General features: G+C 21.5%; 2 protein-coding genes across 2 annotated transcripts in view; one reads left to right on the top strand and one right to left on the bottom strand.

The window, feature by feature from the left end:
• The first annotated feature begins 5,967 nt into the window (after positions 1-5,967).
• On the top strand, positions 5,968-7,180 carry LOC122511526 (F-box/WD repeat-containing protein 1A-like). Its single transcript, XM_043626834.1, has 2 exons — positions 5,968-6,069; positions 6,181-7,180. The coding sequence occupies exons 1-2, from the start codon at positions 5,968-5,970 to the stop codon at positions 6,937-6,939; spliced, it is 861 nt and encodes a 286-aa protein (XP_043482769.1). The 3' UTR covers positions 6,940-7,180.
• Positions 7,181-12,105: 4,925 nt separating this feature from the next.
• LOC122511516 (serum response factor homolog) overlaps positions 12,106-26,231 on the bottom strand; it is an 80,324-nt gene continuing 66,198 nt past the window's right edge. The window contains exons 4-5 of the mRNA XM_043626813.1: positions 15,830-15,958; positions 12,106-12,365 (exon numbers count right to left, since the gene is read on the bottom strand). Coding sequence (XP_043482748.1) covers positions 12,184-12,365; positions 15,830-15,958 — 311 coding nt within the window. The 3' untranslated portion in view covers positions 12,106-12,183. The remainder of the gene's footprint in view (positions 12,366-15,829; positions 15,959-26,231) is intronic.

Here is a 26,231-nt window from a genome sequence, read left to right as displayed (position 1 = left end):
AATCCGCTATTATAAGACAAGTGGCGCCAAAATCAGACCAATTTTTGGCGCCACTTGTCTTATATTAGCGGATTTTTTGAGAACTAACCTAAAATTAAATAATTAATTAAATTACTTAAATATTAGTTTTTTAATTATTTTTACTGTATTAGGTTCATTTTAACTAATAATATTAATAATGAAAAGTTATTCTAACAAAATAATACAAAAAAAATTAAATAAAAAGTAGTTTAGTTTCTGAAAAATCCGCTAATATAAGACAAGTGGCGCCAAAAAATGGGTCTGATTTTTGGCGCCACTTGTCTTATATTAGCGGATTTTTTGGGAACTAACCTAAAAATTAAATAATTAATTAAATTACTTAAATATTAGTTTTTTAATTATTTTTACTGTATTAGGTTTTATTTTAACTAATAATATTAATAATGAAAGTTAGTTCTAACAAAATAATACAAAATAAATTAAACTAAAAAGTAGTTTAGTTTCCTGAAAAATCCGCTAATTATAAGACAAGTGGCGCCAAAAAATAGGGTCTGATTTTTGGCGCCACTTGTCTTATATTAGCGGATTTTTTTGAGAACTAACCTAAAATTAATCAATTAATTTTATTAATTAAATATTCGATTTTTAATTATTTTTTACTGTATTAGGTTTTATTTAACTAATAATATTAATGATGAAAAGTTTATTCTAACAAAATAATAGAAAAAAACTTAATAAATAATAAATAAAAAGTAGAGTTAGTTCCTGAATAAATCCGCTGATATAAGACAAGTGGCGCCAAAAAGTGGGTCTAATTTTGGCGCCCACTTGTCTTGTATTAGCGGATTTTTTGGGAACTAACCTAAAATTAATAATTCATTAAATTACTTAAATATTCAATTTTAAAATATTTTACTGTTTAGGTTTTATTTTAACTAATAATATTAATAAATAAACGTTTATTCTAACACAAAAATAGAGAAAAAGTTAAATAAAAGTAGAGTTTTAGTTCCCAAAAAATCCGCTAATATGAGACAGTGGCGCCAAAACTCACACCATTTTTTGGCGCCACTTGTCTTATATTAGCGCGAGAATTTTGAATTTTATTTTATTTTTAAATTAATTTCTAATTACTTTTCACTAAAACATAAAGAACGTAGTTTAATGTTAATTAATTATTATGCAAATTGTTTTATTTTGAACGTCTTTGTTATTAACTAAAAAAATAATTAAAAATTTATTAAAAAAAGGTAAGGGTATAATAATAAATAAAGATTAATTTTGCGGTACGTGCATTTGTATATTTTTAATTCTTTTTTTTTTAATTAACATGTTACAAACCATTTTTTTTTGCGCAAATATTTATCGTAAAAGCGAGTAATAAAAAAGTTATATATAAAATATATATAACGTATTTTTTGTTACAATACTGTACATTATTATAAAGGTTTGCGATGACATAATCGTTTTATTAGATTTTTTTCCCTAAGCAATATTTATTGTATTTGTTTATATATTGCGTTATATACAATATAAATATTGAGGGCAATGTTTTTCCTCATTTTTTTTTATATTGAAAGATTATCAATTCGCATGATTTTTTTTATTTACAAAAAATAAGTTGACGCACCTTTTATCTTTTGACGATGTACAGCAATGAACAATTGCAAATATTTATAACAGCAATTCTAGCATTATGTGAAAATCCCTCGATATCCAACCTTGATTTTTTCTCTCTTTTTTTGCTAATAGAAAAAAAAGTAAAAAATTATTTTTACATTTTTCTTCTTTTAATATTTTATTTATTTCTTTTAAAGTTTCTAATAATTTTTTCTTTTTTTTTAATTTTGCACTGAAAAAAAGGTTGACTTGATTTAAATAAACGATTACTTTATTTAATTTGTATCAAATTAATAAAATTAGCAAAAGTCAGTAATAATTTATATTTTTATATTAAAAAAAAGTAGAATAAATTATTTAAATGTCTAAACCTACTTACAAAAAAGCCGTTTCTTATTATTATTACTTTTTATTATTTATTTTATTTATTTTGACTAGAAATAATTAATTATTTATGTGTAAGATATGTATTGTTATTAATATAATTAATTAATTCTAGGAATTGGTCACGGTCGTTAAGGCATTAAGAAATGTGAATCAGATCGAGCGTGTCGTCATGCGTTCGAATCCTCACAGAGTTGAAAATTTTTATTCGTTGATACAACAAATAATGAATTAAATCTTCACTGAATAAATAAATTTATATTATTATTATTATTATTATTATTATTATTATTATTATTATTATTATTGTATTATTATTAATTATAATAACAATTATAATATTATTTATAATATTAATATTAATTTGAATAAATTTATTTAAGTTGATTAAAGTTCATTTGCTGCAAATACTGAAATTATTCTTTCAACAACAATTTATTTTGATTTAAATAAAAATTATTTGATTCAAGTAAATATTTATTTGATACAAGTAATCGGTTATTACAATCAATTTTTTTCTACAGTGTATTTTCAAAATTTCAGTCTTAAATTTCTTTCTCAAATTCGAAAAAATACAGTCACTATAAAAATTTTTTACCAACAGTTACTAATTAAAAAATTTTTAATTTCTAATATTAACAAAAAATTTCAAAAATATCATCAAAAATCTTGGTTTGATACCAGAAAGATGAGATCACAATAGCATTTCTTTTTCGGTACTTTTGAAGTACCTCAACGTTTATAATACTATTAAAAATCATTTTTTCCCCTCTTTAGAAAATACATTAAAAAACGTTTCTCATATTTTTTTTTTCCCAAAGAAAAATTTCAACTCGAACAGAAATGTATAAAAGAAAAAAAATGAAATAGATATTCTAAAATATGTAATTTGAAAATAAGGGATGAAAATTAATGTATACTCGATGGTAAAGTGTTAAAGAAGAATCTAACCCGATATTATTATAGCTTTTAATTTAATAACTTTGAACGTAAAAAGCCATGGTAATATTATTTACGACTATACGCTCGCATAATAAAATAATATTTATGGCTATTATAATAATTGTAGCCAATTACTTAATAAGTGCAAACCCCGTTATGTTAATTTTTTTTATTTTCAAACTTTGAGAATATATTTTTTTTCTGTTTTCAAAATTTACAAAATTCGAAATAGTATTTTTTTATTTAATTATTTTAATTAATTAACGAGAAAGAACAAATAGAATAGCTATTCATCATGCTTTGCATATTCGCAGCTATATGTATAACACGCCCTTTATTTTTATCAAAAAAAAAAAAATAAAAAATTTGTTACAAAGTTAGTATTTACAAAACAGCCTCTCGCCAGGGTTCGACTTCAAAAATTTCTCATTTCACTCGTCATATCAAATTTTTCTAAAAACATTTCCTATACACTTACATAAATATTACAAGAAGAAAATTTTTTTTTGGAGTTAAATTAATATTATTTACTAATAAAAAAAAATAATAATAATTACCAATAATAATATTAATATTAACATTAATAATAATAATAATGTTAATAATAATAAATAATATAAATTAATATATTAATATTAAAGTAATTATTATAATTATTAATTAATTTTGTAATAAGAGTGGCTTAGTCACGTGGTTAGCGTCCCCGACTCGCAATACGACATCAAGAGTTCGAGTCCCACCAACCGCACTCAATTTTTCTACTAAAAAAAAATATTATAATAATTAATAAAATATTACATTTCATTAATTTATAATTAATTAATATCATAATTAATAAAATATGACAATTAATTAATTTATAATCAATTAATATTATAATTAATTTCGATTTATGTTTCAACTCCAAAAAAGAAATTTATATTTTAAATGAAATGAATAAAAATTATATATTTTAACAATGAAAAAACTAAAAAGGACTAAAGAAAAAAAGACTAATAAATAATGAGAAAAATTTGTGAAAGGGCAGATATGATGATAAACTAGTTGGTTGACTATAAGGACATTTTTAGTGTTTAAAAAATATTCACTTATATAATTTTAATTCTCTTGTGACCCCTTAATTTTTACGCGAAAGGCCGCAGTGTATGTCACAAGATGCAAAATATAATATATATTTATATATAAAATATAATAATTATTATCTTGCGCACTTCTCTAAAAATATACTTCTTTTTCTCGCCCTAAGCGATTGCACGTTAACAGTTCTTTCGACGACTAGAAATCTTATTTACTAGAGAAAAAAAAAATCGAATCTATAGAAATATGAGAATATTAAACGGGAAAAAATAAACAATATCGGATTCTGGGCTTATTTAGACTCTTCTCCAAAATTAGTTTTTTCCATTTGTGAATTTTTCTTTTGATTTGTTTAATATTAATATTATTAATAAAACAATTTTTACTTTTTTTTACTTTATCTATTTAAAAATTTTTAATTATAGTATATATTATAATTAGGAGTGGCTTAGTCACGTGGTTAGCGTCCTCGACTCGTAATACTATGTTAAGAGTTCGAGTCCTACCAATCTGATTTTTTTTATTTTATTTATTTTTTATTACATTTACGTATGTAATTTTTTGAATTGTTGCTTACATTATTTAGTTCCTTTTTTGTTTATTTATTTATTAATAAATTTTTCTACTAAATTCTAATTAATTGAAAAAATACTTTTCATTTTTTTGTATTAATATTTCAGGGATCGCAGTAATTTTTTCAACGAAATATTTGTCAAAAAAAGAGAATTTGAAGTTTAAAAGTAATTAAATTCTAGAAAGAACTTAATTAGAATTTTTGATAATATCCGAATTATTTTGAAAAATTTTATTAAAATTCAATTGTAAAGAGTTGAATTTTTGCGAATTTATTCCTATTAAAGAAATTCTTAGGAGAAATTTTATTAAAATTTAATTGAAAATATTTAAAATTCTGCGAAGAATTTTTTGTGACAAAAATTGGATTCTCATGAATTTATTAAAATTAACAAAAAAAGAATTTTTTGATAAATTTTATTAAAATTCTACTGGAAATAATTGAATTTTAAAAACGAATTTTATTATTTGTAAAAATAATTGAATTTTAACTAATTTATTAAAATTTAAAAAAAATGTTTGAAGAACTTTCAGTAAAATTGAATTGATATAATTGAAATCCTATTGAAAATAATTGAATTACAACAAAGAATTTTATTATTTACGAAAATAACTGAATTCGCCTTTCCGCTGAAGATTTCTCTTCGAATTTGGGTTCGTAGTACTGTCTGCTAGCCAACTTTTTTGAGAAATGCCAACTTCCTGCGTCCAACGTTCACATCGAGCTGCAGTTTTTTTTCCAAATTTGGGTACGTAGGACTGGCTGGTCGCCATCTTGTTTTATAAATACTGCCCTTCGACGTCCACCGTTCACATCGAGCTGCAGATTTTTTTCCAAATTTGATTTCCACTTTCATGGTGAACAGAAATTCACATAGAATTCATATCCTGACAGCGTGTGGAGCAATTTATCAATATCCGGTTCCCTTTTCCTATTACGTTATTTTCTACATTTTTATTATGGAACAAATTTTGATTTTTACCTGGAGGTGGGATTTTTGCAGTTTTTTTGGCAACGTTTAGAAAAGATTTCCACTTTCATGGTGAATGATGAATGATGAAGATCTTAAGAAAGTTAAAAAATATGCGGACTACCAACTTGAGAGGGATCGATCAGCAGATATTATATCATTGCTTTCAAAACGCGGACAAGGTTGCATCGTAGCAAAGATTTTTAAAAATTTCGATGCCCCCTTACTCAACAACGTACAATATGTAAATACCGAATGGTACAAAGTCATATCCACTGAAAGATTGTGGAAAAAATTGATAGAAAAAGAAGGCTGAAAATAATTCTTTGTGGCGAACAGTTATTAAAAAATGGAGTTCAACAAACATTTAGGAAAAGAAATTGATTTTCGAAGTGACGAAAATAATTTTTACCAAAATATGTTTAATTCTATTTCATCAATTGCAAAAGAAATTGATGATAATTGGAGAAACAAAGAAATTTGTGTCACTCAATATGAAACAGAAGTGAAAAAGGCCAAAGTAATTTATGCAATCGCACGTTCAATAATAATTAAATATTTTCCGGACACAATGATGGTAAAAATTAGAGTGTGGAATATCGAAAGTAAAGCAATTACGAAAATCCTGTAGGGCGGCCACAGTGCTGCAATATTGGGATTGAAATTTTATAATCAAAATTATCTCATTTCCTCTTCGTGTGATAAGCAAATTATTGTACGGAATACAGAAGATGGTGAAATAATACAAATCCTAAGGCATCACACTGATAATGTAATGGACATAGCTTTAAAAGATAATACATTAATAACGGCCAGTAAGGATTGTTCACTTGCAGTATGGACAATTATTTCTCCAAAAATATTCGATAGGCAAATTTCTTTGAGACATGAAAATTCAGTAAATGTTGTCGATTTAAATGAAAAATATATTGCGTCAGGCAGCACTGACACAACAATAAAATTGTGGAATAGGTCCACATTTAGGATTCATTCCACTCTAACAGGACATATTCGAGGTATTACCTGCTTAAAATATGAAAATAATATAATTGTTAGCGGCAGCGCTGATCAAACTATTCGAATATGGAAAGTAGACACGCTTTGTTGCCTCAAAGAGTTAAAAGACCATTATGAAATGGTCAGAAGTATAACTTTCAACGAAAAGTACATAATAAGCGGATCAAAAAATGAAAAAATAAAAATTTGGGATATGGTAGCTTGTCTCGATCCTACGTCTAATCCAAGAGAATTGTGTTTTCGAACGTTGAACGCAAGTAATGGATTAATATTAAAAATCAAAATGGATGATCACAAAATATTATCGTCTGCTAATGATGGAAAGATTAAAATTTGGGATTTTTGGAAAACTGATGACGAATATCATAATTAATTGATTAATTAAAAACATTATTTAATAAATAATAATGTTGTGTTTACCGTTAAAATCGTTTTACTTGAACGTTCAAAAAGTTTTAGTTTACCGTTAAAATTGTTTTACTTTACATTTATAAAATTTTGTTAGTTCAAAAGAATTAATGTTCTTAATATTTCATTGAGATTAAAAATTTTGTATAAAATTACATTGCACATTTTTAATGCTGAAAAATAACTGAATTCCTGTAAAGAATTTTATTATTTACGACTTAAATTTTCAGGAAGAATTTTGCTAAAAAATTTTTTAAATAATTGAAATGCTAAAAAACAATTGTATTATTTATAAAAACAATTGAATTCCAGCAAAGAATTCAATTATATGAAAATAATTGAATTCTCATAAATTTGCTAAAATTCACGAAAAAATGAATTTTTTGAGAAATTTTATTAAAATTCTATTAAAAATAATTGAATTCCTGCAAAGACTTTTAATATTTATGAAAATAATTGAACTCTTTGAAAAAATTTTACTAAAATTGAATTGGAAAATTGAACTGAATTTAATTTAATTCCAGCAAAGAATTTTTTTATGAGAAATTTTTTTTGCATGAATTTATTAAAAATAGGAAAAAACCGAATTTTTGGTAAATTTTATTAAAAATAATTGATTTTCTGTAAAGATTTTTATTACTTATCAAAATAATTGAATTCTTACCAAGAATTTCATTTTTTATGAAAATAATTGAATTCCAGCGAAAAATTTTATTGAAATTATGTTAAGAATAATTAAAATTCCACCAAGAATTGTATATTAAAAATAATTGAAATTTCTAAGAAGTTTTTTATTATTTATAAAAATATCAAGAATTGAATATACAGACAATTAAATTGAACTTTTTCAAAGAATTTTATTATTTATAAAAATTAATGGATTTTTGCAAGGAATTTCACTTTTTATGAAAATAATTAAATTCCAGCGAAAAATTTTATTGAAATTATGTTAAAAATAATTAGAATTCTACTAAGAATTGTATTAAAAATAATTGAAATTTCTACAAAAAAATGAATCAAAAAGGAAAAAAAAAAATTGAATTCTTTTTTGATGAATTTTGTAATAATTTCGTTAAATAATTCGTTTTTGTTTAATTTCTCGAATTCTTTCGAGAAATTTTTTGCATAAAAAATAATTTAATTTCTGATAAGTATTTTATAAAAATTAATTATTTTTTGCAAAAAATTTTATTATTTTAGAAAATAATTTAAATTTTCCTAAGAATTTTCATCATTGTTTACAAATTTTGTACTTGAAATTATTTAATTTCTTAGTGTCGTTAAGAAATTTTTTTAATTTAATTAGAAAAACATATTTTCTAAAAATTATCAAAAATTTAAAAAAAGAAAGATTTTGTTTATTTAATGTAAAAAATTAAATTGAATTTAAAATTTCTATCAATAAAGAAAAGTTTATTGGTTGCTTCAAAAAAAAAAAAAATAACAATTGGTAGAATTTAGAAAAATAAAAAATTGAAATTTAATTTTCTAATTTGGAGTTGAGTTTAGAAAAGCAAAAACATATTCACTGTGATCCCCGATATTTCTGCTAATAAATAAAAGTTTATTGGCTTTTTCAAGAAAAAAAGAAAAAAAATTGAAATTTGAAAAATAAAAAATGGAAAATTCAGTTTCTAATTTTGGAGTAGAGTTTAGAATAAGCAAAAGCATATTTCTCGCAGAAAGACTTCTCCGGGATAACTACTAAAGCTCTTTTGGAGTGGCTGAGGAGAAGTTATCTTGCTTTGGATCCGAAATTAGCGCAGCGGGAGTTATTTTTAAGTCAATGCACTTTCGCCATACGGGATTATTCCCTTGGGCAATTTTTTTTCTTTTCGATTACATTACAGAAAAGAGCAAGACTAGTTCCTGCTTTCCAAAAAGGAAAAAAGGAACTGTCATGATTAACACTTCCTTACTAACGAATTACGTATTTTTCCATCTCTTTGATTCTCGACACACGTACAATTATATATTTATTTTTATTTTTTTTTAATAGAAAAAAGAAAATTTCCCTTTCAATCAAAAATGACAAAAATTAAAAAAAAAAGATAATAAACCATAAAAATTAGAATAATTAGGCAATTAATAATTAATAAAATTAACAAAATTAATTAAATTCTAAAAATTTGAAAATCATATTTAATATTTTTGAAAACTGTCGATTTTTACTGTTTGGAAAAAAGAAACAAAAAATGTAATTTCTATTACAAATTTTGTTACTTTTCTCCTTTGAATTAAATTTGCTGCGCTATTATCAGGAAATATGCTTCTCTAAAATTTTGATTTACAAAAAAATATTTTAAATTCTAATTTAAAATTTCGAATTTAATTTAATTTTATTTCTATATTTAATTTTATTTTCTATTTTCAATAGAAAATAAATTTTTCGTAATGAAACGAAATTTCGCGTAATTTACTCAGTAGCGAAAATGAACAATAATTTTTTTTTTTATTATCAAAGTAATATTTAGCGACGCTAAAATCACAGGGTAAAATTCTTTCAACAGAATGAGGAAGAAACACGGAAACAAAAAGTATAGAAATATTTGGACTCTCTGCGGTTGTTATTCGGGGAAAACTGTTTCGTATTTAGCATTATAAATGAGATCTGCAGTGAGAGGTGGCCCTCTTCTATTTTTCCCTCTCCTCTGCTTTTTGTGATAATAATACTTTCTTTTTTTTTAATAATTCGCATTAAAAAAAAAAAAAAATTGAATCTCGAGAAAAAAATGGCCAAACCCGAAAAACCGAGAATCAAATATTATTTTTATTTAAAAAATCGTCTCTTTGAAAAACAAGCAAAAAAAACCTTAAAATAAAAACATAAAAAAGAAAGAAATATCAATCCACAAAAAAGGAATAATTTACTTATAAATAATTTCAACTAATTCTTAAGTACTGTTAAAATCTCATCACTGATATTTTCATTGGTATTCAGAAAAATTTACAGAAAAGAAAATTTAAGTTCTATAAAGTAGAATTTTGATTAAAACATTAATTTTTTTTCCATTTTTTAATTGAAACAGAATTTTTATCTAAAGTTCTATTTAGTCAAAAATTCAATTAAATGAAAATTTTAACCATTATTATTTAATATTATTATTTTTTTTTTATTTATTTTATGTTTTAAATATTTTATGCTATTTTATTAAATTACTATTATTAATAACAAATAATATTTTATTAATAAAAAAAATACATCATTTATCACGACCAAATAGAAATTTATTGAAATAAAACTTCTCGACAGGAAAATTTGATTTAATATAAATTCTATTTTATAGAAATCGACGAATCAAAAATTTACTCATTTTTTCAAAATTTTGCATAATAAATTTACAGGCCTCTGACTCAAGCGACAAAATTATAAATGTAATTCTTTTTTATTTTTTAAATAATTCAATACCTTAACAAATTTTTTATAAGTAAAAATAATTGAATTCTTGGGACAAATTAAAATTATTAAAAATTGAAATCTTGGTATGAATCTTACTACTTATGAAAATAATTTAATTCTTATAAACAAATTTTCTCAAAAATTTTTAAAAATATTAATTGATTCCTTTTGACGAATTTTAACGAAAAATATTTTTTTAAATAATTACATTTTTCGAGAATTTAATTTCAAATTCTATTTAAAATAATTAAAATCCTGCAAATATTTGTATTATTTGTGAAAATAATTAAATTCTTACAACGAATTTTATTAAAAAAATTTTTAACAATTGGATTTTTTAGAAAAATTTCATTACTTTTAAAAATAATTGAATTCTTGCAAATAATATTGTATTAAAAATTTTTAGAAAAGAATTGAATATCTACGAAGAATTAAAATTGTATTGAAAATAATTAAATTCTTTTAAACAATTTTTTTCAAAATATTTGAAAATAATTAAATTTTTCGAAGAACTTTATTAAAATTTTTGAAAAAAAATTAATTCTTTCAAGGAATTTAATTAAAATTGTATTGAATTCTTATGAATAAATTTTATCAGAATTTTTGAAAATAATTTAATTCTTATAATTAAATTTTATCCAAATTTTTGAAAATTATCAATTTCTTTCGAAGATGTTTATTTAATATATTTTAAATAATTGTATTATTTGGTTCTTAAAAAATTGTATTTAAAATAATTGCATTCCTATGAAAAAAATTGAAAAGAATATAAAAATTTTAAAAATTCAGTTCAACAATTGAATATTTGCTAAGAATCTTATAAAAATTTTTTTAAAATAATTGAATTTTTGCAAATAATTCTATTATGAAAACAATTATGAAACAATTATGAAAATAATTGAATTCTCATAAATTTATTAAAATTAACAAAAAAAAAGGAATTTTTTGGTAAATTTTATTAAAATTCTATTGAAAATAATTAAATTCCAGCAAAAAATTTTATTATTAACAAATTAAATTTTTGGGAAGAATTTAAAAAAAAATTCTTAAATAATTGAATTTTTACAAGTTTATTAAAATTAAACAAAAAAGAATTCGTAGGAAAAATGTTATTAAAATTAAATTGTAAATAATTGAATTACAACAAAGAATTTTATTATTTGTAAAAGTAATTGAATTCTTGTAAATAAACGTCTTAGAATTTTGGGAAATAATTGAACAAAGTAGTAAATACTATAACGAAGCCTGAAATTTAGTCCGAGGCCTGAAATTTTACAACCAAAAAAAGAAATCTGTGAATTTTTCACAAAAATAAAAAAGACGATATTTTAAATTTCGTACCATTAAAAATAATTTACGTTTATGTTTCAACAATTAAAGAAAACTTAAATTTAAATTTTAATATCATCAAGTAAAATAAGAAAGAAATTCTTTACGATATTCGCCATTTCTTTACAAATATAAAGAACCTTTTTTTTGCCATATTCGACATTTCTTCTTTACGATATAAAGAAATTTTTCTACGACATTCAGGAAGACAATTTTATATAAACAAAAATTTGTTGGTTTTAAAAATTGAAAACTCCTAACAAGATATTTTGATATTTTTTTTTCTTACAGGGAAAATTTTTTTTTCAAATTCCCCGAAGAGTTTCGCTTCTCTTTTTTTCCCGCAAGCTTCCTGAGGATTTTCAAGATGAAGTTTGGCACTTACCTTTTGGTTTTTTTTTGTTTTTCTTTGTGAATTTTCACAGAAAAAAAAAAATTCTAGTTTTAAATATATAACATAAATTTATCTTATATATCACTTCACTTTCGATCCTTGCTAAGGTCCGAAGGTAAATCTGAATTCGAAGTACACGTGAGAGAATGTGGCGGAGACATGGCTTTCGATGTCACTGGCAATGAGAGTCCGGCGGCAGTCATTGCTACGTTTAGAGGAATCGTGATGAATGGATGATTGGCTTGTGCAGAATTTACAGATGATGTCCCTGCAAGAAAATTACTTTAATAAATTAAACGATTCGTGAAGAGAGGAATTTTCATTTGACACTAATTTGCCGTTTCATTTCAGTATATTAATTGCAAAAAACAAAATATATATTATTCATTTTCTCTTATAAATGTCAGGATGATGAGATTCATTAAAATTCATTTACATTACAGTCTTAATTATTTTTTTACGCGCAAAATTCATTCCTTCGATTTTCGATTTCTTTCTCAAATATTTATATATATTTAATTAATAATTTAATATAACAAAAATTATTTTAGATATATTTGTTTATTCAAATCTAAAACTTAATTTTCCAAATTTTTTCATGCTTTGTGTTCATTTTTTCGAATTTCATATCTAAATTTCCAATTTTTTCGGTTTTGTTTTTCGGTTTTTCACATACTTTTATTCTCTGAATATTAATTTTTCTAAATTTCATGTCTAAAAATTTATTTTCCTCAATTTTCAGTTATCAAGATGTTTTTATTCTCTGAAAATGTTAATTTTTCTAAATTTTATGTCTAAAACTTTATTTTCCTCAATTTTCGGTTATCAAAGATGTTTTTATTCTCTGAAAATATTAATTTTTCTAAATTTCATGTCTAAAAATTTATTTTCCTCAATTTTCGGTTATCATAATTTTTTTATTTTCTAAAAATTATTAATTATTCTAAATTTGTTTCTTTTTTAATTTCGAAAATCATTAATTTTTCTGAATTTTGTTTTCACTATATTTCTGACTTCCAGATTTTTTTTCTCTTTGTAATTATTAATTTTTCTAAATTTCATATAAAAAATTTCATTTTTCTCAATTATTCTCATTTTAAATTTTGTCAATAATAATCATTGATTTTTTAGAATTTCATATCTGAACTTTCAATTTCTTTAGAGTTTTTTTTATTCTTTGCATTAATTAATTTTTCTAAATTTCATAATTAAAATGTAAATTTTTTTTAAAAAAATTTTTCTTTTTTTGCAATATTAAATTTTGTTGAATTTTAAATCTAAATTTCTTATTTTCTCAATTTTGTTCTTCAAATTTTATTCCTAATCTCTGCAATCTCTAAAATATTTCAAAATTTCATGACAAAAAATTTTGTTTTCCACAATTTTTGGTCCTCAAAACTTTGTTTATTCTCTGAAATTCTTAATTTCTCAAAATTTCGTATTAAAAAGTGTTATTTTTCTCAATTTTCTGATTTTAAAAATTTTTATCCTCTGAAATCATTTTTTCTAAATTTCGTATACAAAATTTTAATTTTTTTTAATTTTCTTTTTTCCAAATGTTTTTATTCATTGTAATCAATCATTTTTAAAAGTTTCACATAAAAATGTTCAATTTCCTTAATATTTTCGTTCACAAATTTTCATTATTCTTTGCAATTTATAATTTTTCTAAATTTCATATTTAAAATTTAAATTTTGTAAAACTTAAAAATTATTTTCACCTGAATTTATTTATGAAAGTGAAATTTTTTCATTCTTTGCAAATTAAACATTTTTTTAATTTCATATATAAATCAATTTCCTTAAATTTGTTTTTCAAAATTTTTTTCTATCAATTACCGTTAACAAAAAAATTTTTTTTAATCTCTGGATTTCTCAATTTTTCTTATTTTCAGAAATTTCCAAATTTTTTAAATCTAAAATTTCAAAATTTTTCAATTTTATCCTTCCCAAAGTATTTTACTTTTTGTAATTATAAATTCTTTTTTGAATTTCATGTATTTTCCAATTTTCTCAATTTTATTTTTCAAAATCCTTTTCCTATTCTCTGCAATCTCTAAATTTTCTAAATTTCACATCTACTTTTATTTTCTTCAATTTTTAATTTTAAAAACTTGTTTTCTTCTCTTGAATCTTTAATTTTTCTAAATTTTATTTATTTTTTTTTTGTTTTTCAATTTTTCTAATTTAATTCAATTCAAAACTCAAATTTGATTTTAAAATTTATTTTATTCTCTACAATCTCTAAATTTTTTAAACTCAAGGTCTGAAATTATAAAAACTTGTATTATTTTGGTAAAATTAATTTTTTGCAGCCGTGAATTATTATAATTTATTAAATATAATAATTAATATGTAATTTAAAGTATTATTTTTCTATTTATTTAAATTGTATTTGTATTTAATTCGTATTTAATAATTTAATTTTTGTATTTAAAATGTACCTTTAAAGTGTCAAATCTAAAATATTGAAACATCTGATTTTATATTTTATAGAAAATAAATATTCCCCCCATAGATTAAATTATTATAATTATTACTCTCGAATTCTCGTTGCAATTTTTTTTTAATAAGCGAAACTGAGAAAAAGAATGAAAATTGTGAAAATTGAAATTTCCAAGTTTTATGAGAATAGAAAATTTTCAAATAAGATTTTCCGAAAATGTTCCTTCTGCGAATTTGACTTTTGCGAAAATTATTGAGAATTTTGAAATTGTTATTTCTTCTATTATAGGCTGAGTGAGACGTTCTTTAGTGAAAGACTGAAACCAAAAATAGCGTGATAATATTAGAATTAGTGGTAGTGGGTTGAAAAATGATGAGGTGGTGTATTTTCTTACATCAGAGAACAAATATACTTGGTATTTAACTCTTATGTATATTTTATATCAAATCTTAATAATTTTGCAATTTTTCCCATCTTTTTTCATTTCTGGCTTTAAATTCATCTTTTTTAAAAAAAATAAGTAAATAAATAAAAACAAAAAAAAAATACTGTGACTGCGAAATTTTGCAAGAAAAATCTTTCAAATTTTTTTCCTATTTTCTAAAGGTATTTCCTTAAAATTTATGTTTTTATTCTTTTTTATTTCCAAAGAATTTTTTTTATTTTTCTACAATATTTTTTCAAAATATTTCCATTTATTATTTTTCTTCAGTGAATTTCCAAAATAATTTTACATTTTTTGTTTTAATTTCTACTTCTTTTGTTTTCTAGATTTATTTTTTATTTCAGTAATGGCTAAGACACGAACTTGATTTACATTTACTTTTTTTTATTTTAATTTCTATTTTTTTATTCTCATTTCTATTTTTTCTGTCCTATAATTTCTATTTTGTTGCTTTAATTTCTATTTATTTTGTTTTAATTTATATTTTTTTGTTCTAATTTTTATTTTTTGTTCTAATTTTTATTTTTTGTTCTAATTTTTATTTTTTGTCCTAATTTATATTTTATTGCTTTAATTTCTATTTATTTTGTTTTAATTTTTATTTTTTTGTCCTAATTTTTATTTTGTTGCTTTTATTTCTATCCTTTTGTTCAAATTTTTATTTTTTGCCCTAACTTCTATTTTAATTCTTTAATTTCTATTTTTTTGTTTGAATTTACATTTTTTTGGTCCTAATTTCTATTTTGTTGCTGTAATTTCCATTTCTTTAGTTCTAATTTCCATTTTATTACCGAAAACAAAATTTTGATACGAAAAGAAAAAAAAAATTGTTTATACTCACCCCCGTCTTGTGAGATTTGAACGGGTTGACCGTTTTGTCCGATGCTGAGCAAAACTCCAGGACTCGGCGAATAAACGACGTTCTGTGGCATTTGATACATTATACCAGCGGAAAATGACGGCATACCACCTGAAATTTTAAACAATTGTTAATATTTATTCTCTCAAGAAACAACAAATTTTTTAAAAAATATAATAATTTCAATATAATTTCTCTATCAATATTTTTTTCTACACACATTTTTCCAAAATTTCGATTTTCTGAATTTTAAATTTTATAAAAATAATCACTTATAATTTATTACCTGACAATTATTTCATTTTCAATATATTGAAATTGAAAATGAATTTCAAATTTATAATAAATTAAATGTTTTTCGATTCAACTGAATTTTGCATTTTCTCAAAACTAATTTTATTTTCATACATATTTATTTTATTATTCTATCAATTAGGAAAGGATACATTTTCAATGACCTTCGGAAGAAAAATATTTATTTTCAGCTAAGGCATTAATTTGATTGGAAGTTAATACTCAAGTCAAAAATATTCTCAATTATTATTAAAATTGTGTTAAAAATTGTTGAGAATAAGAAATTTTTATAAATAATTGAGAAGATTTCTTAATAATTGTTTTAAAAATTAATTTGATTCCTGCGAAGAATTTTATTATTTATGGAAATAATTCAATTTTTTTGAAAAAATTTATCAGAATTTTTGAAAATAATTCACTGCTTTGAAAGAATTTTATTAAAAATTTTTAAAATAATTGAATTCAATCGAAAAAAACGTATAAAAATAATTATTTTTTCTTAAGAATTTTATAAAAACTGTTGAAAATAATTATTAAATTTTTTTTTAATAATTGAAATCCTGTAAAGAATTGTATTACTTATGAAAATAATTGAATTCCTCCAAATTTTTGCGAAAAATTTTATTATTTGTAATGATAAATGAATTCTTGGCAAAAATTTGATTAAAATTTTTTAAAGTAATAGAATTTTTATGCAAAATTGTACTTAAATTCTTGAAAATAATTAAATTCTGTCAAGAAATTCAATTAAAAATGTATTAAAAATAATAAATTTTTTCGAACAGTTTCATTAAAATTTTTAAAAATAATTGAATCTTGTCCAGAAGGTTTATTAAAATTATATTGAAAACAATTGAATTTCTGTCAAGAATTTTGTTATTTAAAAAAATAATTGAATTTTTGAGAAAATTTTTTTTAAAAATTGAATTTCTGCTAAAGCGTTTGTTATTTTTGTGAAGGTAATTAAAATTTTGACAGGAATTTTACTTAAATTTTTTAAAATAATTGAATTTCAACGAAGAATTTTTTTTATTTATGAAGATAATTAAATTCCAGTCAAGAATATTATTAAAAAAAATTTTAAATAAACAAATTCATGGCAAGAATTTTGTTATTTATGAAAATAATCGAAATTTTGCAAAGAATTTTACAATTTATAAAAATAATTAAATTCCTCCAAAGAATTTTTTTATTTTTTTTAAATAATTGAAATTTTCGGAAGAATTTTACATTTTAAGTATAAAAATAATTCAATTCCTCCAAAAAATTTTATCAGAATTTTTGGAAATAATTAAAATTTTTTGGAAGAATTTTATTAAAAATTTTGAAAATAATTCATTTCCACCAAAGAATTTTATCAGAATTTTTGGAAATAATTAAAATTTTTTTGGAAGAATTTACTAAAAATTTTGAAAATAATTAAATTTAATTGAATAATTCTGTCAAAACGTTTAAAAATAATTAATTTTTAAAGAATTTTATCAAAATTGTTAAAAATAATCGAATTTAATTAAAACTTTTAAAAATAATTTTATATTTCTAGAAATGTTATTAAAATTGTATTTAAAATTAAAATTTTATTAAACTTGAAAATTAAAATATATAAAATAGGAATTTAAATATAGATATAAAAATACAATTCGATTTCATGAATTTCGAAATACTGTCTAAATTCCAATTAGTGAATATTCGAATCAATTTGAAATTATTTTTCCCACTGTCAAGGGTAGAAAATTTCAAGAGCAATAGAATGAGAAATATTGAGAGAGAGACAAAGAAAGGGAGGGAAAATAATTTGAATAATAATAAAAGACTCAAGAAATAACAAGAATCGTTAAAAACGATAATAGTCGCCCCTGAAACTGAGAAATTCAAGAGCAAAACGATGTCTATATAGTAAAATGTAAAGAAGAAGAAGAAGAAAGAAGAATAATTCCCACAGCATTCACAAAACTAGTAATAAATAATAACACTCTCTTTAAGAAATTACTCGTCAATGATTATACCTTATCAATACCTATGATTATTTAATAAGGAAACTTTTTGAATCCCCGCAAACTCTAATTCCTCACGTACATTAGTCAAGAAGAAATTTTTTTCGAAAAAAAAGAAAAAAAAATATCCCCACAGTAAATTTGTCTATACTTAGTGTGCATTTTATTTCTTACAAATTAAAAAGATTGCAACGCGCGAGAGGCGTAATTAATTTTTATGAGCCATAAAAAAAACCTTGCAGAAATTGCAGCGACTTCTATACGCGCGGTCATCGATTCATCGTTGGGGAGATTAACTGCTGTAATTTTGCCAAGTAATGACAACCAAACGATATTCGAAACAGCCGATATTTTCTTTTTTTGCTTTTACTTTATTTTTTTTTTTTACAATTCTGGTTCAAGTCGCGGCGACTCTCTGCATTTTTATAAAATATTTTCACGCACAAATATTTGAGTGCGTGAAAATATTTTTTAACGGAGTTGGGACGCAATTTTTTTTTAACAAAGTCAGGAATAAAAACACGTGTGTAGAACAGGGTCACGGTAAACTTGTTAAATAGTTAAACCTACGTTCGATCAACAGGCTTCGCCCTCATCTACTAAAACCTACTGTTTAATAATACTTTTTGTTCGATTTGCTATTATTTGGATAATTTTTTATATTTTTGCCACTAAAAGAGATTTTTTTCTTTTTATTCTCAATTTGGATTATATTAAATTCGCTAGTAGTTGAAATAAAAAATTATTCTCAAAAAATTTTATAAAATTCTTAAAAACAATTCAAAATATTTTAATAAAATTCTTTGAAACAATTCAATTATTTTCATAAATTTTTCTGCAAGAATTGAATTATTCTTACAAAAAATAAAATTCTTTTTACTATTTTAATAAAATTTCTCAACAATAGTCAATTTTTTTCAAACAAATTTTTATAAAATTCTTTGCAAAAATTCAATTATTTTCATAAATAATACAATTTTTTACATGAATTCAATTATTTAAAATACAATTTTCAAGAAAAATTTTTTGAAATAAATTAATTATTAAACGAAAATTAATTCTCAAAAAATTATTTTTTTTCATTTGAATAAATTCATGGCAATTAAATTATTTTCATAAAATATTTTTTGCTAGTATTCAATTATTTTCAATTCAATTTTAAATTAAAAAAAAAATTAAAAAAAATTTTATTAAAATTTTTAATTAAATTTTTCGAACGAATTCAATTATTTTCAATAGAATTTTAATAAAATTTAACAAAAAATTTGTTATTTTTTGTAATTTTAATAAATTTATGAGAATTCAATTATTTTCATAAAAAAATTCTTTTCTGGAATTCAATTATTTTCAATTCAATTTTAATAAAATTTTTCGAAAGAATTCAATTATTTTCAATAGAATTTTAATAAAATTTAACAAAAAATTTGTTTTTTCTTGTAATTTTAATAAATTTATGAGAATTCAATTATTTTCATAATAAAATTCTTTGCTGGAATTCAATTATTTTCAAAAATAATAAAATTTTTCAAAGAATTCAATTATGTAAAAAAAAGTTTAATACAATTCGTTGCAAGAATTTAATTTTTTTCACAAATATAAATGAAATGTCATTGTTCTTAACAATTTCGTTGAATTTCTTTAAGAAAAATCAAATAATTTTATGAATTTCGATAATAATTTGTTTCTAAGAATTAAATTATTTTCATAAATAATAAAATTCATCCGAAGAATTCAATTAATTTTATTTCAATTTTAAATTAAATTATTCGAAATAAATTGAATTATTATTCTTTTGAATTTTAATAAAATGAATGGAAAAATTCAATTAGGTATGTTACAAATTTTTAATAAAATTCTCTGCAAAATTCAATTATTTTCCTAAATATGAACATTCATCGCAAAAATTCAATTATTTTCAAAAATTTTGATAAAATTCTTGGGAAAATTTTAGTAATTTTCAAAAATTTTCCTCAATTCAATGATTTTCAATATCTACTATTTTCATAAAATTTACCACAAGAATTTAATTATTTACATTAAAAAAATTAAATTTTTGAAAAGTTACAAATGATTGCGGAAATTAAATTATTTTCAAACGTAATAAAATTCTTATCCCAAAATTCAATTATGCTCAAAAATAATAATAAAATTCTTCTCCGACATTCAATTATTTAAAAAAATTTTAATAAAATTCGTTGCAAAAATTTAATTATTTTTAAATTTCCCACAAATTATTTTTTTTTTAAATTTTAATAAATTCATGAGAACTAAATTATTTTCATAAAATATTTTTTGCTGAAATTCAATTATTTTAAATTCAATTTTAATCAAATTTTACGAAAGAATTCAATTATTTTTAAAAATTTCAAAACAATTTGTTTAGAAGATTTCAATCACTTTCGAAAATTCAGATAAAATTTGATTATAATATTTCAACACAATTTTAATTAAATTCCTTTATTGAAAGAATTTAATTTTTTCGAAAATTTTAATAAATTTCTTCGAAACAATTCAATTTTTTTAAAACAATTTTGAAAAAATGTATGTATTTAAAAGAATTCAATTATTTTTAATACAATTACAATTCTTCGAAGAAATTCAATTATTTTCAATACAATTTTAAATCTGCGAAGAAATTTAAATATTTTCAAAAATTGTAATAAAAATCATCGAAGGAAATGAATTAATTCGTAAATTTTGATAAAATATGTTTACAAGAATTCAATTATATTTCACGTAATTTTAATAAAATTTCTCGAAAAAATTCAATTATTTTCAAAAATGTTTTTAATTCTCTAAAAAAATTTAATTATTATCAACAATAAATTTTAATAAAATTCTTTGAAAAAATATCAATAATTTTCAATAATTTTAATAAAATTCTTTGTAAGTATTTAATGGTACTTGGGTTAAAAAATTATTATTTTATTAATTTTTCTAAAAAATTATTTAAGTTTCGCTTAATTTTATCGTGAAAATTTGAAAAAGAAAAAATTAAATTTGGAAAGCGAATTACAGTTATAATTTTTACAGAAATAGTTCAATTTCAAAAAGCTTTTAGACTAAAATTATTAAAAATTCTAAATCCTGCGAAAAAAATGAATAAAATTAAATATTTTAATAGGTCCTATTTATTTAACAAAAATGATTTAAAGTATGAATATTTTATTTTAGAATTTATGAAAAAAATGATGTTTTCGAATAATTGTAATTAAGATTTTTTGAAAATAGTTAAATTCTCGTTAAAATTTAAAATATTTATTTAAATTTCTAATTAATTGAACATTTTTTCAAATTTAATTGAAATAAATTTTATATTTTAAAGAATTGTTTTGACTTAAAATTTTTTTTTACTTTTAAAATTTAATTTCAAATATAATCGTATTTTTGGAGAATTCCAATTAAAAATTTTAAAAATAATTGAATTTCAGAAAAATTTAGAATTGAAGATTGAAAAAGTGAATATTTTTTGTGAAAAATGAAAATACAAAATCAAATTTTTGTAATTTTTGCGAATCGATTATAACAAGTTTTTTAGTCGTCAAATTTAATTTTTCAATAGCTACTTTTTTACTGCTTCTTTTTAATCTCACAACTACTTTTTTTTAAATTAATAATTGATTCCGAAGCCTGCGATATTGAAAATGTGATTTTTTTTCTCGCGAATAGAAAGTGCAATGAGAAGATGCGAAGGAAAAAAAAAGGAAAAGATTAAGAATGAGGAGAAAAGGAATAAAAATTAATCTTACACAAGTTCTGGACCTGTCAAAAATGATGACGAAATTAATATTTCGATCTATCATTTTTAAGGGGAAAGAGAAAAGTTTTCGTCTTTTTGAGCTCGATAAGATCGATGGATGCGAACTGTCGGTTCTATTGAATTGATGATATCGAAAGGACATGATCATGTATATTGTATATATACTCATTTCATCACTGAACAAGCTCAGGATTGACGATTATAAGTGTCTATTGCACTCGATTATAATTTATTATTGCGGAATTTTTATTGTTAGTTTATATTGAGACAGTGATGCAAGTACATCGATCTTTGTTAATGTAAGCACTTGAAATCAAATTACTCTCGAAAAGGCGAAAATAGATACAATTTTTCCTCCTTTTTTTTCTTTTCTTTTTTTCTTTTTTTTCTTTTTTTTCTTTTTTTTTTTAATTTGATTGCAGTTAAAAGCATTACGCACTAACGTTCGATTTATTGATTCTCATTTTTCTAAATTTATTATTATTTATTTATTTATTCATTTATTTATGTTTAGAAAAGTAAGTGACATTCTTTTCATTCTCTCTTTATTCGCAATTACACGTCTCAAATTTTTTGAATGCCAAGCTCTCAATTTTTTGACGAAATTAGTTTTTTGTTTCTAATTTTCCAAAATTGCAGTTGCAGTATTACATATTTTACCTATTCTTGATTTTTGCCCTAGTTTTTCATTTTTTTTCTCAAATTAAATTTTTTTGCAAATTTAAGTCAATTTTCTAAATTTTCGATTTGTCAGGTATTTTTAATTTCTAAATTTTCCATTTGGAAATTTTTTACTTTCTCCAATTAATTTTTCTAAAATAAATTTTTTTTCCTCAATTTTTGCTTTTCTGAATTTTTTTATTCTCCAGAATCATTAATTTTTTTAAATTCTTCTCCTATTCTTGATTTTTAATTAGCAAAAATTTAAATTTTCTAAATTTTCGATTTTTTAATTTCTGCCATCAATGATTCTTCTAAATATTATTTTTCTAAAATTTCTGTTTGCCAGATTTTTTTTTGCTTGCAATTATTAATTTTTTTCAATTTTAAAACTAATTATTTCAATTTAAAAAATTTTCTTTTTTCCAGAATTCAATTATTTCCAAAGAATTCAATTATTTTCAAATTTGTTATCTTCGTAATAATTAAAAATTCCATTATTTTCATAAATTATACAATTCTTTACAAAGATTCAATTATTTTCGTAAATAATAAATTCTTTTTAATATAGAAATTCAACTATTTTCATAAATAATAAAACTCATAACAGAAGTTCAATAATTTTTAATTCAATTTTAATCGAATTCCTCGAAAAAATGTAATTATTCTTAAAAAATTTGATTTAAATTTTTTTGCAAAAATTAAATTATTTCTAACAAATTCTTTTCTAAAATTTTAATAAATCCTTTGAAACAATTCAATTATTTTTTAAAATAGTAAAATCTTTGCAAAAATTCAATTATTTTCAAAAAAAATTTTACGAAAGAATTCAATTTTTTTCTTAATTTGTTATAAAATCTTTGAAAAATTTCAATTATTTTCCAAAAAATTGCACGAAAGAATTCAGTTTTATTCGTTATTCGATATCAAATATTCCAAAAGAATTCAATTATTTTCTAAAATTTTTATAAATCGATCGAAACAATTCAATTTTGTTTATAAATAGTAAAATTCTTTGCAAAAATTTAATTATTTTTAATAGAATTTTAATAACATTTCATGAAAGAATTCAATTTTGTTTATAAATAGTAAAATTTTTTTCAATAATTAAATTATTTTTAATAAAATTTTAATAACATTTCATAAAAGAATCCAATTTTTTTAATTTTGAATAATATTTTTAGAAAAAATTCAATTATGTTTAAAAATTTTAATAAATCTTTCAAAACAATTCAATTATATTTATCAATAGTACAATTCAATGTTTTATTTTCAAAAAAAAATTCACGAAAGAATTCAATTTTTTTCTTAATTCGTTATAAAATTTTTAAAAAAAATTTAATTATTTTCAAAATTTGTCATTAAAATTATTAATGAAACTCCATTATTTAAAAAAAAATTGAAAAAGATTCTTCAAAGGAATTTAATTAATAGGTATTTTCAAAAATTTTAATAAAACTCTTTTCTAGAATTCAATTATTTTCGTAAATAATAATTTTCTTCGAAGAAATTCAATTATTCTCAAATTTTTTTGATAAAATTCTTTGCAAGAATTCGATGATTTTCAATACATTAATTTTAAAATTAAAAATATTTAAAAAGTAAAATTTAAAAAAAAGTTAAGAAAATAATTTTGATTCTTCGACTCGGAGTGCTCGATACCTTCATGTTTTATAATAATATTCTTAAAATTTACTGAATTTCAAAAGGTTTAAAATTTGAATGTTTTGAAAAATTTTAATTCCTACAGAAAAATAATAATTAAATATTTAAAGTTAAAAAAGAAGTTATTGTTGTTTTCGAATAATTTTACAATTAAAGAAATTCGTAAATGAATTCGCAATAGAACATTTTTTTAGAGTAAATGAGAAAATTCTTCAGAATCAGGGAAAAGGGAAAATTTTGTCTGGAAATCAGGGAAAAGTCGAAATACAAAATTAAATTTTTTTATCAACCCTGATTTGAGAAAATTAGAAATTTAAAAACAATTGTCTAAATTCACAAAATCTAGAGACAGTGAAAAGAATATTACTCTGGCTTTTCCTTTTTTTATCGGAGTAGAAAGAGAAATTAGAAATTTTTCGCACACACACTAGATTGATGAATGGTAAAAATTGGAGCAAAAATGCTTGCGCGATATGAAATGAAATATATAACCGAAACAGGAAACGGTGGACTAGACATTTTTCCAAGTAAAAATTTTCATACTCGAGTCGAATCGGATGAGATCCGCTCTTGTACATTAGCATCGATATTTATGTGTACACCTGCATCGAGCACGGCTTTCGACCGGATCCTACTTCCCAGTTAGGCAACGAGTTGTCGTCTAAGTTTGGTCATCGCGAACCGTACGACTCCTTACCGACTCCCCTTACACGGGCAACCCCGTCATCGCTCGCACGCTTTTCGCATTCTAAGTACTCATGACACTCTAATGATTTTCCACGCCGACTTTAACGGCCCCAGGTCTCATATATAAACTCCTCTATAGAAAGAGAGAGAAAGATACGCCCTTCTTCAAATCCACACAGTGTTTGTACCCAAAATAGAAAAACATTCACTCGAGGAATTTATATCCAAACCCCCCTCGCTCTTTTTTCCTTTTCTCCTTCAAGAGGGGGAGGAGATTATTATTACTTTATGAACTCTCCTGGACTTCCATTTCGAGCTAAAAGTATCGCCTCGAGATTCGAGAACTAAAACCAGATCGTTGATGACTGTCAAGCACAGGGACCAATATTGAAGCCTCCGAAAAAAAGTAATTGGAATTTTCATCTTTCTCTCTCGAAATTCCATGAATTCGAATTCTCAGCTTTTGGGCTTATCAGGAAAATCTGCAACTTTAGAAGAACAGGGTTACCACAAAAAATTAATTTTCTATTTCCTTCACTTTTCCCTGATTTTCAGACAAAATTTTCACTTTTCCCCTAATCCTCAAAAAAAATTCTGATTAACTCCAAAAATTATTAGATAAAAAATGTTCTATTGGAATCATTTACAAATTTCTTCAAAAGTAAAATTTTTCAAAAACCATCTTCTTTTTGAAATAAATAATTAATCATTATTATTTTTCCATTGGAATTAAAATTCTTCTTTAAAACAATTATTTTTAATAAATTTTTGAAAAAGTTCTTTGGGAATTTTCAAATCCATTTGTTTACAATTCAATTTAACGAAATCTCAATTTATTTGGAAACTTTTCAATTAAATATGTATTAAAAAATAAAAACTTCAGATAATTTCAAAAAACATTAAATTAAACTTTTTGAAAAAAATTAATTCTAATTCGACTCGGAGAAATTGATATCTTCATGTTTTATAAAAGTTTAAATTTGCATTTAATTTTTCAAAAAAATTAAATTATTAACAAAAAGAAAGAATTCAAATTATTTAATTATTTTAAAAAATGTAATAAAATTCGTTGCAGGAATTCAATTATTCTCATAAATAATACAATTCTTTACAGGATTTTAATTATTAAAATCTTTTTTTTTAATTCGTTGCAAGAATTCAATTATTTTCATAAATAATAAAAGTCTTCACAGGATTTCAATTATTTAAGAAAAAATGTAATAAAAATTCTTTGCAAGAAATTAATTATTCTCCGAATAATAAAATTTGCAAAATTTCAATAATTTTGATAAATAATTAAATTTTTCACAAGAATTCAATTCTT

This window comes from Leptopilina heterotoma, unplaced genomic scaffold, assembly GCF_015476425.1.
Source record: "Leptopilina heterotoma isolate Lh14 unplaced genomic scaffold, ASM1547642v1 Lhet_85, whole genome shotgun sequence".
NCBI classification, from domain to species: Eukaryota; Metazoa; Arthropoda; class Insecta; order Hymenoptera; family Figitidae; genus Leptopilina; species Leptopilina heterotoma.
The sequence above is the reverse complement of the archived record's forward strand: the minus strand, read 5'-3'. Positions and strand labels throughout refer to the sequence as shown.

Excerpts from the sequence above, each read along its gene's own strand:
- LOC122511526 (XM_043626834.1), top strand. The coding sequence starts at position 5,968 with ATGTTTAATTCTATTTCATCAATTGCAAAAGAAATTGATGATAATTGG. Across the intron at positions 6,070-6,180 it reads CAGAAGTGAAAAAGGCCAAA|GGCGGCCACAGTGCTGCAAT; the intron begins GTAATTTATGCA and ends AAAATCCTGTAG.